At 34.6% G+C, this 14,703-nt stretch overlaps 1 protein-coding gene across 1 annotated transcript in view; it reads right to left on the bottom strand.

Moving 5' to 3' along the window:
- Positions 1–747: 747 nt before the first annotated feature.
- LOC306876489 (mitogen-activated protein kinase kinase kinase 13-like) overlaps positions 748–14,703 on the bottom strand; it is a 51,489-nt gene continuing 37,533 nt past the window's right edge. Inside the window, exons 9-16 of the mRNA XM_079427700.1 lie at positions 13,642–13,751; positions 13,435–13,551; positions 11,742–11,885; positions 10,547–10,769; positions 8,451–8,927; positions 7,070–7,140; positions 6,622–6,913; positions 748–4,319 (exon numbers count right to left, since the gene is read on the bottom strand). Of these exons, the coding sequence (XP_079283826.1) occupies positions 4,218–4,319; positions 6,622–6,913; positions 7,070–7,140; positions 8,451–8,927; positions 10,547–10,769; positions 11,742–11,885; positions 13,435–13,551; positions 13,642–13,751 (1,536 nt within the window). The 3' untranslated portion in view covers positions 748–4,217. The remainder of the gene's footprint in view (positions 4,320–6,621; positions 6,914–7,069; positions 7,141–8,450; positions 8,928–10,546; positions 10,770–11,741; positions 11,886–13,434; positions 13,552–13,641; positions 13,752–14,703) is intronic.

Raw genomic sequence — 14,703 nt, forward strand, 5'->3', positions numbered from 1 at the left:
TCTAGAGCTAAACTAATCATCAGATCAGAAGAGAATGAGCAGAGGCGGCAGAGTTTGGTACAGTACATCAGTGTTTATTCCATGCAGTTGCTCTGCCTTGATTTTACAAGTCACTTCTGTCGTACTGCACACAGGCTATTACAGGAAATCATTAGGATTGGTTGATCATAACACCATTCAAGATAAGGAAGGAAAAGGGCCCAGACATGAGTAAGAAACAAACTGATGAGCCCAGAGCTGAAGATATTCTGCACAAAAATAGTTCATTTTTAAATACCTGTATATGTAGTATTTGACAAAGCAATTAAAAATGGTTAACGTGAATAAGGACAGAAGATGGTACGGTTTATACTTTCAATTCTCTGTGATACAGCCAAAGAACTGGAATTATCTTTACAACACGTGTGTCATTTTATTAGAGTGATTAAATGTGGGCCAATTATCTCTTGCTAGAAACAATGGTCTATGAGAATGACATCAGATGTAATAAATGCCCAGATATTTTCCACCTTCGTTTTAGGTATAAAATAACATACAGGTGAGGAAAATATGGAAGCTTGTTTCTGCCACATGAAAAATAGTTTTTTTTTTTACTTCACAATATTGAATTAACTAATCTAACAATTTGGACTTTTCTCAAAATTGAAAAAAAATTGCAATATATAAATTCAATTCTGAGAAAAAAGTTAGAATAGCAAGAGAAACTCTTTTATATCTTGCTATTCTGACTTTTTTTTTTTTTTTTTTCAAATCATAAAATTATTAATTCTTTTCTGAATTACAAGTTTATATCTTGGAATTCTTAGTTTATCTCTCACATTTATTTTTCACTTTATTTGCTCAATTCTTTGTTTATATCTCGCAATTAATTATAAAATGAGTAAAATAAAAAATGTATTTGTGACCGTGTTTATCTTTTTTATATTCATGGCAGAAATGGGCTTCCATAAGAAAATGACCAAATGTCCATTTCTGAGATAATTATTCCTTTAAGATGCCATCTCACCTCATCAGCAATACTTCTGAAGACAATTCTAACATACATGAGATGAAGAAACAGAAATTAACAGCTAGTGCTTCAAAATAAATTAATGATCGTGTAGACCAGCTACAAAAAAAAAAAAAAAAAGACACTTTTTTTAAATTAAATTAAATTAAAATCATAATTTACAGGATTTGTGGTGGCGCTGTGGCCGGAAAGACTTCATACATCATACTTCATACATCACTCTCTAAAAACCCAGGCCTGATCTTTAAACGGAGAGAATGAGGTTAGTGCGTGTTTTCGGGTTGCCTTCGTTACAGTGAGTTCACTTCATCTAAACACATCTTGCGTTTTTAGCACATTACCTTCACACTGAAGAGAAATGACAAAAAGTGTACAGTAATAATGGCTTATTGTGCCCCTCGTAGACATGAAGTCAACATGAAAAGCTGTTCACAACCCATTTTGCTTCTGTAACTGGATTTATATCATCAGAAATTGATTGAATAGTTAAAAATGGGCGTTACGTACCAGAATGGAGTTAAACAAGAGGGGTTAAAAATGAAAACCAAAAAAAGTTTTGATTTCATGTTGACCTAAAGTTTGTTTCCAGTGGCCTTCGCTTTGTTCACTTGCTGCAAACTCACAGCATTTCTCATAAACTCCATGATACTGTTGTTTTAATGTGGAATTACGTCTTGCAAGGCTTCTTTTAGTAAGATGACAGAAAATAACAATAATAATACCATTCACAGTTTATTTCACATGCCGTATCCGGTTCAGAAACGCATCTGGCTGCATTTACTGACCATGAATGAGGCATTTTAACTAGTACTATAACATCTATATCTAAACACAGGGTAAATATGAATGCAACATTAAATATAATTGACATGCCGGACGATGCAGTGTCCCTTTTATAAGGAAACGACAAATACAAACACATTAGCGAGGGAGAATTTACACACGGACTACAGTGTTCACACTGCAATTTAATCCAGTTTTTGTTTTGTTCACAAAAATGAATGGATTTAAATGCAGTGAATTTTTTTTCCAAACAACCGAAACAAGACAAACCGCTTTTCCCTAGTGGAGACTCGTTTGCACTATAAAGCATTGAACCTGAGCATAAACCAGCAAAAAGCACGGGAGTTCTTCCATTTCTTTTTCTTGCCTTTTTCTTTTTTACTCAAAAAAACTCGACGTGTAAAAATAATGAACTCAAGTCTGCAAAAATAGAGGTCTTTATTTCCGACTCGCCTTACGCCTCGCGTCTGTCCAGCCTGCTAGACAGTCATCCTGAGCGAATGATTCTCAATAGCCTGAGCGCAAAACCGACGTTATTGCTGATTCACCTTAAACAAACGAGGCCTGTGCTTCTGCGGTCTCCTTGAACGGCACGCTATAAACACACACAGACACGTTACAGACGCTCCAGAGGGACACTTTAACCAAAAATCACAATTCTGTCATCATTTGTGTTGTTCCAAACCCATGTGACTTTCTTGCATGGAACACAGACGTAATATTATGATACTTTTATGGTCCTTTTTTGGTCATTTTGGAGCTTGACAGGCTGCATGGAAGATCGAAAGTCAAACCGGTTTGGAACAACATGAATTTTACACTAGCTTTTTGGGTAAACAATCCCTTTAACTCTACAGGGACACTGCATCTCCAGAACATCATCACTGCCGCTCAAAAGACTGGAATAATTACGTTTGTTTTCTTCTGCTCACCAAGGCTGCATTTATTTGATCAAAAATACAGTACAAATAGTGAAATATTATAACAATTAAAAATAACTGTTTTCTATATATGTTAAAATGTAATTTATTGCTGTGAACAAAGCTGAAATTTCAGCATCATTACATAATCCTTCAGAAATCATTCTAATATTCTGATTGGCTGCTCAAGAAACATTTCTGATTATTATCAATGTTGAAAACAGCTGTGCTGCTTCATATTTTTGTTGAAACCATAAGATAAAAAGAAGAAATTATTACTTTTATTCAGCAAAGATGCATTCAATTGATCAATATTGACAGTTAAGACATTTATAATGTTATAAAAGATAAATGCTGTTCTTTTGAACTTTCTATTCATCAAAGAATCCTGAAAAAAGCTTGTTTTCTCAAAAATACCAGAGAAAATTGTTTTCAATATTGATAAAAATAACAGCCATTATTAATAATTGAGCACCAATAATAATTGAGCAGTAAATCAGTATATTAGAATGATTTCTGAAGGATCATGTGACGCTGAAGACTGGAGTAATGATGCTGAAAATACAGCTTTGATCACAGAAATAAATTACATTTTACAATATATTCACATAGAAAACTGTTCTTTGAAATAGTAAAAATATTTCACCATTTTACAGCATTTTTGAGCAAAATAAGAAAAAGTTGATCATTTCAATCTTTTGACCAGCAGTGCGCACCGTCATTTTTCACGTCAACATAAAGACGACGGAAAAAAATAAACTCTTTGTGGTTGATGTCCTACTTTCACACGCCGAGCGTCCCACTCTCCGTCCGCAGCGTCTCTTCAAACAGTCCTGAGATGAGGAAAAAATCTGCTCAGGTTCGCATCAAACACTGATTTGATCGTTAAATATGTTGTTCTGCTAGAGCAGTTGTTCTTTGACTTCCTGTTCGTCTGTAGAGGCGAGTAGCAGCAGCAGCAGCAGTCTGATTGGCTGATCAAATGCCGACCAAGCAGGCATGCTGGGATATTTCCACATGTCTTGGAAGTCAAAAAGGGCAAAAGAAACAAGGACATCGTTCCTGCTGGTGCTCAAACTAAAGTTACCCTAAAGGGCTTCGTTTCTGTAAACTCAGGAAGTAGCAGGTGGCCAGAGACACAGGTCTGGCAGGTCCCATCATGGAATGGATCCTTAACACTTTTGCTCACGTTCCTACAGACATATATATACACACATTCTTGCAGTCTTCTCACTAACTGGTTAAAATCGAGTTGCCTTGAACACTTGAGCGCTAACACTTTGAATTTATGCGCTGTTGTCGTTGTTATTTGAGTTCCTGATTTCGTTTTGCGTTTCCTCCAGCTCGTAATAAAATAAATTATGCATGTTACTCTAGCTACATGATCACTTCAGAGGAATCTGCCTGAGATGCTCAGAGAGAGAGAGAGAGGGGTGGATTATGGGAAGGGCTGATCAGACGGGTCAGGCGTGGATTATTGCCGTGTTTCCTCCGAAGGCTGGCGCTCACCAGGTTGAAGGTGCGCAGGGCTGTTTGTTCCTGATGGTTGCGTCGGAACATTCTGCATCTGACGTGTCGCAGTCGGAGTCTCTGAAATGCAGTGGATTCTGAGAGAGAGAGAGAGATGAACAGACAGGAAGTTCATTATATTAAGGCAGAGGTGAGACCAGTGGGTCGCACAAAGTCACTTGACTGCAGCTAAATTTGCTTTTAAGTGACACACACACACTCACAGTTATAGGGCTGCATGCTATACCAACATAAAATGAGCTTTCATGCAGTGTGTAACAGCTCTAAGTGAATGAAAACATCATGCAAAGTTTTAAATCTGAAAGTGCACCGTGTCTGGGTTATGAGTCGACTTTGAATCATTGAAATGAGTAGTTTTTAAAACGAATCCCAAGTCGTTTCATGTTGACGTCAACATGAAACATTAGCATATTGCCCGCCCACTTGTTGCCCGCGCAGAAACAAGAAAACATGAACCCCCCCCTTCCTCAAACACCGTAGCGGCCGGATTCCTGTGGACACCGTCATGTCGAGAAGATGCTGTGCTCTGCACTGTGAGGGTGAATCCCTTTTTTTTTTTTTTCACTGCCAAAAGGACAAGGCTGTGAAGAATCACTGATTAAAGTTAATTTTTACAGCAATACCATAGCAGTATAGCCCAAACCTTGTGGTGTGTCCCCATCATTTTACTGAAGACTGCTGCAGTGTTTCCCACAGACTAACACTCTATTGGAGCTTTTTTCACTGCGTGGTACAACTCTGCTCGGCACGGTTCAGAACGGCACGGCACGGCTCGGTTTGCGTTTCCACTGCAGTTTAGTAGCGCTTTAGGGTGGGTGGGATTATTCACGTGTCGTTATAGTTGCACCGCCTCTACTGCCGTGACTCCTTAAAAACTTTTTCATTCCACGTCGCTCCATCACGCTCTCGCTGGATCCGCTCCTCAGCTATCAACGAGAGGAACGTCTGTACTTCCTCAACAGACAACGAAACAGCCATTTTTTGGTTGTTAAAAGAAAGGTGCGCTCATTCAAAACTGTTGCATTCGATCCTTCGCTGGCTGTGCTGATTTAAATCTAGCGGGTCTCTTCTGTGTCTCGTGCCGCAAGCTCAATAACGGAGGCAGTGACGAGTTTCTCCGGGCAATCAGTGATCAGCAGAGTTTACACGTCATAACGGGACGGTTCGCTTGGAACCTCGGCCGAGGTGGTACTAAGAAAAGTACCAGTACCCAGGAACTGTACCTAGTGGAAAACCCCCCAAAAGTGAGACATACTGAACCGTACCGTGCTGTACCATGCAGTGGAAAAGCGCCATATGTGTGGCGAGGCATGGGATATATATATACCGGTTCACATTTACAGCTCGCCATGTTTGATGCGTAAACCTATCAGTCGATTTTCACATTGGTCTGAATGAAAATGCAAATTCATTCTTTGCCACTAGGCGCCGCTTTTAGCTATTTGAGTTTAATTTATTTAATATAAAATATTATTTTAAGATTTAGATTAAATTTATTTAAAATATTTCATAGTTTTAGTAATAGCTTTATTCTTTTATTCAGTCTTTATCTTAATTTTGTAGTTATTTCAATGTATTGTATAAAAAAGAAAAAGACAATGCATTATATTTTGTTTTCCATTTTAAAATGATTAATTTTATTTTAATTTATTTAAAATATTTAATATTTTTTGGTAATCAATTCAATTTGATTGTTTTCATTTTAATATAACACATTTATTTTTATTTATTATAGATAAAATGTATAATCTTGTTTTATTTTGATTGATTTTATTTTAAAATTATTTCTAATTTGTCTAATATTTCATATTTTCAGTTGTATTATTTTGATCATTTTATTTAAAAATAAATTGTGTATTTATTTAAATTTACTTCAAATACATAAAAAACTGTTTTATTTTGTTTATTTTATTTAAAACTATCCCAAATATATTTTAGTAATTGCTTATGTAATTGTAACCATTTAAGAAATTAATTAATTGTTGTTTATTTTAATTTGTCAAATATTTAATAATAATCTTGAATTGTATGTTTTCTTCACAGATATACAAAATACACAATATGTTAGTAAGCGTTTTATTTTATTCTGATTTTAAAATGATATATTTTATTTAAAAATTATTCCAAATATTTCATATACTTTTATTTTGAGTGTTTTTAAAATTATGTATTTATATATCATCGAGCATTTAATTTTGATTGTTTTAAAATTATTTATTTTATTTGAACTTATATTAGCGATTGTTTTGATTGTTTTTATTTTTTAATTATGTATCTACTTCAAATTATTAGCGTTTCACATCCTCATGAACCCCCTGCTGTTCCCAATTTAAATGATTCACATGAATGAGTTTGGATGAAATAAGAGAGCGCGTTTACCTCATAGCTGTGCTCATCAGCACACAGTTTGCCCAGAGAGATCTGGGTCTTGACCCGGCGCACGGCGCACTCTTTATCGGACAGGCCGTCGGACTGCGTGGAGATGTCGATGGGGATCTCTGGCGTGTGGGACAGGAGCTCGTCCAGATGCTCCTCCTGACTGGCGCTGAGCTGCTCCAGCGGGCCGCTGAGCGAGTGATCGCTGGTGTTTCCCTCCTCGCCGTCAGACACCGACAGGTTCTCCGAGCTGAAGGTGGAGTACGACTGAAAGCTGCTCATGCAGCGATGAGGCCTGGAAACAGAGCAGGAGGAAAACAAGATTTAAAAACAACTTATTCTGTGGCTAAATGTACAGACACACACAGGTTTAAAGATCACATGATTCATTCGAGGCTTCAGGGGAATCGTGACAGAAATGATTAATTATCAATCATCAAAGCTGACTCACCGCTGCCTGCGTGGAAACTCCACCTCGCTGTCAACCTCTCCTTCCTCTTCCTCAGACGACTCGTCTCCCCCCTGACGGACACATACAACAGATCATATGTTAAAATCACATACACTAATAAAACACTTGGATCATATGCAGAACAGTTTCATATCCCCGTCATATGTGTCTGATTATTTTGAATAAATTACTAAACTATTTTTTTTATATAATGATCACTTTTATTCAGCAAGAATGCATTCAACTGGTCAAAAGTGACATTTATGGTACAAAAGACTTCCATTTCAAATAAATGCTGTTCTTTTGAACTTTTTATTCATCAAAGAATCCTGAAAATTAAAATGTATCTCAGTTTCCACAAGAATATTGGGCAACACAACTGTTTTCAACATTGATAATAATCAGAAATGTTTCTCGAGCAGCAATTCAGTATATTAGAAAGATTTTATCACTGAATTACAAATATCCTGTTTATATAAATAATCAATTTATAATTAGTAAAGCTGAAGAGTCTATAAGCTTGACCGTGAGTCTCGATCCATAAGTCTGATATCTGTTAATAGAAATACTTAATTAAATGACAGAAAAAAAATTCATTACAGAGTTCAAAGCACATACACTTACCAATCAAAAGTTTGGGAGTTTTTAATGTTCACATGACATGCAGGCAAACAATTAAAATAATTCAAAGTTTTAGTGTTTTTGTAATCTTTTTTCTTTTTAATTTATTTTTAACTTTTATTTATCATTTTAAAATTGTGTATTATTTTTTCAAATGATATTTTTATGATTTATGTTTTTATTTATTTATTGTTAATTATCTGCTTTTCATTAATTCTTTTATTATACTTTTTTAATATATATATATATATATATATATATATATATATATATATATATATATATATATATATTTTTTTTTTAAAGATCATTAATTGATTTATTTTAATAACCTTAATTAATGTTTTATTTTTTATAAAGTGATTTTCCCCTCATAAAGATGCCACAATTTTTAAAGTAAAAATAGTGAAATATTACAAATTAAAATAACAATTTTCTATGTGAATATATTATGAAACGTAATTTATTTTTGTGATGCAAAGCTGTATTTTCAGCATCATTACTCCAGTCTTCAGTGTCACATGATCCTTCAGAAATCATTATAATATACTGATTTACTGCTCAAGAAACATTTCTGATTATCAATGTTGAAAACAGCTGTGCTGCATCATATCTTTGTGGAAACGGAGATACTTTTTATTTTTTAAGATTCTTTGATGAACAAAGTTAAAAAGAACAGAATTTATTTGAAAAATAAATATTTCGTAACATTATAAATGTCTTAACTGTCACTTTTAATGCAAGAGTCATTCAGACTCACGTTTCTCAGGGGTCTGAGCGAGTGCAGCAGGCCGCTGGATCTTTGCTCCGGCTGCTCTCCCGCTGCTTCTCCCTCGGCCATGGGCTCCATGGCTCTCTTGACGGCGGGCGGCGTCTCTTCACGCGTGCTCAGCAGTGAGTAATGCGGGAGCTCGGGGTGGCTGGGAGCGGCAGGCGTCTCCTGACAGTGCAGGCAGCCGGGGAACGGATGTGCCTGGCAGCAGGCCCCGGAGCCCGCGGACGGAGGAACAGAGGACCTGCGGTGGCGTGAATCGGCATCCACGGTGGTGGAAATGAGGTCGGGACTGGAGCCGGACAGCCTCCGCTGCAGGTGGTCAGTCTGTGGGCTGCGGAGAGCGGCGGCCGGGCCGAAGTAGCGCAGGTTGTTAGCGCAGGTGGCTACGGCGTTTTCGCGGTTCTTCACAGGTAACAGTGGACCCTCGGGCGGAGGGGGATGATGGTGATGGTAGCTTTGCTCCTGCAGGGTTTGTACAAATTTTTACCAATAAATTTATATTATATTGACTTTTGAGTAGTGCTGTCAAATGATTAATCGCGATTAATCACATCCAAAATAAAAGTTTTTGTTTACATAATATATGTGTGTATACTGTGTATATATTTATGGTAGGAAATTTACAGAATATCTTCATGGAACATGATTTTTACTTAATATCCTAATGATTTTTGGCATAAAAGAAAAATTTATAATTTTGACCCAACAGCCAATGTATTTTTGGCTATTGCTACAAATATACCTGTGCTACTGATGACTGCTTTTGGGCTCCAGGGACACATATCATCACATCACTGAATATTGTAATTTGTTTAACCAACATTATCAGTTAAACTCCAGACCTGAATTTCGTTTCGGAAACCGTTTCTGTCTATAGTATTCAGGTACAAAACTTTTATAAAATGGAATAAACTATAAATTAAAAACAGATTTAACGACAGACGGCACAGCTTTAGGCTGCTGTTACAAGACAATGTATGGATCCAATACTTATTCGTTTTCTTTCACAACTGTTTACATTCACTTAAGACAAAACCGTCAGTGTTTACGAGGATACTCACCAGAACGGCCATTTTGAAGTCATTTTGTGAGTATTTGGCTGCTTAAGTGCAACAAACTGCGAAAAATAACCCAATATATGATACTCGTGAAGACGCGGTTGTAGGGCTGTCAAAACGCCTGAAAAGCTCAATTTGATTTTTTTACTTAAATATTATCAATATTCGAATTATATTCTAAATTAAATGGCATAATTTCAGTTAGGGGGGAAAAAAAGCTTTTGGCTTCTCTCCTGAGGTCACAAGAGGGTGCATCAAGCGAAATATTAATAATGCACATTTCTTCAAAGCAATAAAGAGTATTTTTTCTATTTAAAAACATGAGATGCAGAAAAACCGCCATATATTCGAGACGTGTTTTTTTAAAAGTTGAACTTACATTAATTTTACATGGCTTCCTAAACATGCTCCTGTGTGAAGATGGGAGTGTAACAGTGATAGATGTCCGTATAGAAAAAGCGATAAATATGCATTCTGTGTGAAAGGCTTGGTTTCAGTTCTGCCGTAAACAAGATATTTTCTGCATTGATGTTCTATTTTTCCACAATATTTTGAATAACGCAGCAGCATCACATCCGATGGTTTCAACTGGATAGCCTAAAAAAAAGAAGCATTAAAATGCAACGACACTTACATCGTCATCGCATCTTGTGTGCCACTGATAAGGCTACCTGATGCAACGTTTTTGCATTTGAATGTGGATTTTTATTTCAAATTTGACGATTATTCGAAATTCTAAAATTGTTTGACTGCCCTGACAGCTACATCACTCACGTGGTTTTCAAATGATTGATTTAATCTGTGGATTAAATTACTCATCTAACCTACACTTGAATAAATGTGTGCAGGAATTTCCCTCGTTTTAAACTCGAAAGCTGCGGGAATGAGTAAAACTACGCAATATATGCGCAATCCCGCACCAAAATTCAGGACCTGATTAAACATATTCTGTTATACAGAGACAGGCATGGAAATTGCTGTTTTAAAATGCAACTTTTTCAGGTGTTTCATGACTGTACGAACCTTGTCCTGTAGGGGCTGCTGTTCCTCCGACGGGGCCGAGTTGGGTTTGAGGGCTCCTGGGAACTCGTTGTGACTGCCTTTGCTGTTGGCCCTCCGGTGGCGGGGTTTACTGCGGTACCGGGTTTTCCCAGGTGGGGTGGACACTTTTGGGCTTCCTGACAATGGGGACGGAGCGGGAAGAGGCTCGATGCTGGGAATGCCATCGGAGCGCAGCAGATCCGGCCTGCAGGAGATCACATGGGTTAATGACCTCATGAAGAATTCATCACGGATACGATTTCATTCGGCACAGTATCACTGACTTTAACTACAAATTATCCATCTGTGTTTCCATATTCGTGAAAAAATAATCACACATTGACAAAAAATTACATCAAGATACTGTAATACTGCTAAAAACAATAAAAAGACAATAATAGAAAGTTTGTAGAACATTACGTTCATCACGTTGTTCAGTAAAACCCTTTTTCTGGACAAATGATAAACATTTATTACATTAGTGAATTTAATCAACTCATTTTTAAAATCTTTAATTTTAAAGTAATTGTTATTTATTTTTTCAATAAAACTTTTTATTATTTATATTATTTATTATTTTTGTTTTAATTAATTTATACTTGACTTATTTGCTTTTCATTTTAAAATAATTTTAATGTTATATTTTAATAACGGTTTATTCTTGATATTTGTTATTTTTAATAAATTATTAGTTTACTTATTTTAATTCTTTAATTCTAAAACTTATTTTTTCTTTTTAAATTAACGTTCATTAATTAATATTAATATTAATTCATTTAAAATAACTTTCATTTTTTAATTATATGCCTTTTATTTTAACAGTTTATGTATTTTAATAATTATGTTTATTACTGAAATTTATTATTTTTAATACATTAAATAATTAATTGTAATAATTTTAATAACTTAACTTCTTTTAATAAAATAATTTCTTTTTGAAATTATTTTGTTATTATTTATATGATTTATTATTTTAATTAATTATTAATTTGTTTTAAATGTAATACAATTTTTATTAATTGCTAGTCTTTCATCAACTCACAAACCCCTGCAGTTCCCTCATGAACCCCCTGGGGGCGCACACCTCATTTTGTGAATCCCTTGGTTAAACTATTAAATATATTATGATATAGACACCACAAACAGCACATAGGCTGTATCTTCACGGATCGCTCACCTCTTTGGCTGCTGTGTCCCGGGCTTATGGTTCATGCTGCTCTTTTTTTTAATCAGCTTCTCAACAGCGTTGGGCCGCACAATGGGCCGAACCAGGTGGCGTTTATACGTGCCGGGATACTTCTTCTCCACAGCCTGCTCCCTCCTGTAATAAATCATGGCAAACGTTCAGATTCAGTAAAAGCAGAAGTGAGATTTGACTGAATGATCATTGTGAGCTCATTCAGTGAGAATGTGGGTCATGCAAACGGCACGAGCCGGGTTGAGCTTTAAGCAGATTACATTTAATTAGAGTTTCAGAGAGACTACTGCACTCAGACGCAGACGGGGTCAGAGTTCAGACTCATTACATCCTTTCATGAGTAATTTCATGCCAATAAACAGACAACCTCGAGAGAGAGAGAGAGAGAGAGAGAGAGAGAGAGAGAGAGAGAGAGAGAGAGAGAGAGAGAGAGAGAGAGAGAGAGAGAGAGAGAGAGAGAGAGAGAGAGAGAGAGAGAGACGCACACAGCATAATCGGCATCAGAAAAGCAATTTCTGCAGTATAAAGGATGATTACTGTGCACAGTATGCATTAAATACCCAGCTAACCTCCTACATTTCCAGTGTAATGAATGAACTGAAAGTACTCTTTTAAAATCTCTTACTTGACTCATTATTTGATTAGACTATTTGATTCATTTTTGTGAATCAGTTCAGTTTGTTTTGAATCAGTTTGAAATTAATAAAAATCACTCAAATACAGCACTTTTCAACATTAATCAAATATCTATAGGTAAATATTGCTGTTTATAATCGTGAAAATGATTAACTATGATTGTTCCTTAGAGAAAAACATGTACTATTGTATTTTATTTCAGACATTTTGAACAAACTTGACTACAATGATCAGTTGGTTTGATATGGAATATTGTTTCTGCCACAGAATGAAAAGAAATTAAAGTAATTGTGATATTTTACCCAATTCTGAGTTTATATCTCCCCATTCTGTTCTCACGCTGAGATTTTAAGTAAATATTTCAATCATTTATAATTTTTAAGATTTTTTTTGTTTGGCGTTTTATTTTATTTAGTGTTTTTATTTTAGAATTACTATTATTATCATGTAAAAATATTTTTTATTATCAATATTTATTTACTTATTTACAAATTTAATTAATTAATTAATTACTTGATTTTCATTTTAAAATGGTTACTTTATTACTACTGACTTTATTATTTCCCTTAATTTTCCCTTTTCAATTTACAATAATGTTTATTATTTTGTCAATAATTATATTTTTATATATATATTATTTTTTAACTATTTCAGTTTAAATTCATTATTAGTTTTAATTTTTAAATTAATAATGCTAATATTCTTTATTTTTTAAATAATCTTTTTTTTTTTGTTCTGTTACTGAACAAAAAGAAAAGGTGGTCATTTTAATTTTAATATTATTTATTTTTTAAATCACTTGTTTTTTGTTCTGCTATTGAATAAAAAGAAAAGAAGGTAATTTAGATTCTTTATCTCACAATTCAGACTTTTCTTCTCAGAGTTGCGAGAAAAAAAAAAAAAAAAGGCAGAATTGTTGGATAGACGTTTACAATAACCTTTTTGATTATTTTACCCAGTTGCAGCAACAAGTTTCCATACTTGAAATTATGCTTTTATTGACTGAAAAAAGAAAAGCAAAGCATGAAGGACTTACTTGAGCAGCTCTTTCTCTCGCACCTCCAGCTGCAGCATGATAGCGCTGAGCTCCATGTACAGGTTATTGGCTCTCTCCAGTTTCCTCTCGTAATGCTCTCGGATATCCAGAGCGTGTCTGAAACGCACGAGACAGTGAGACAGCACATAACAGACAGTCACCTCCAGCTAAAGCTTCTGCTGTTGTGTGCGATTCGTCTGCTCTCACCTGAGCTCGTCTCTTCTGCGGCGAATCAGCTCCTCGTCCAGTCGATGGATGCAGGTGCCTTCGCTCTTGATCTTCTCGAAATGCTTCTTCACTTCCTCTCTCCACTCCGTCTGCCACAGACAAGATTGTTAGGGTTAATTAAAATGGTAACAGTTTAGATTGGGGACCAATTAGCATTAATATTAGCATACTGGCAGTTTATTAGTACTTATAAAGCACATATTAATGCCTTATTCTGCATGACCATATTTTAGACCCTTAATCCTAAACTTAATAACTACCTTATTAACTATTAATAAGCAGCAAATTAGGAATTTATTGAGGCAAAAGTTGTAGTTAATAGTTAGGTAATAGTGAGAATTGGTCCCTGAACTAAAGTGTGATCATTAAAAATATTAATGTTGTTGGTAATTGAAAAAAGCTGAATTAAATTGACATATAAATATTAAATTAGAAATATCGACTTAGCAACTAGCTGATATACAATTCTAAATAAAAATGAAATAAAAATAAACTCAAGCTAAATATAAATATTAAAAAGCAAAAACAAATTATAATGACAAAAACTAAAAGTTAAAATAAAAATGACAACATTTAAGATAAAAGCTAATTGCCACATACAATACGGTTATTGAAAAATTATCTATTAATTGTTTTTTGCAATAAATTGGTAATTGCAATAAAGCTGAAATAAAATAAAATATAAACATTAGATGAAAAACTTAAATTAACTGAAATTAAATTCTAACAAAAAAATTACTACAGCTAAAACTGAAATATAAATTCAAGTTGAATAGAAATATTTTAAAAAAAGCAAAACTGGTAAAAATGACAAAAAAATTGATAAAAAAATAATTCTAAATAATAAAATAATTCTAAATATTTCAAAATAGTATTTAAATAATCCTAATATAACACTGGTCACCCAACCATACACATGAAATCAATGGATGGAAATAATTAAAATCAAACAACTCTGGTTATACTTTCAACAAGTAATATCCTATAATGGTTTAATTAACAACTCTTTTAGATGAATCAAACAAGTAACTCTGTTTTCAG

The sequence above is a fragment of the Barbus barbus genome (assembly GCF_936440315.1).
Source record: "Barbus barbus genome assembly, chromosome: 10".
NCBI classification, from domain to species: Eukaryota; Metazoa; Chordata; class Actinopteri; order Cypriniformes; family Cyprinidae; genus Barbus; species Barbus barbus.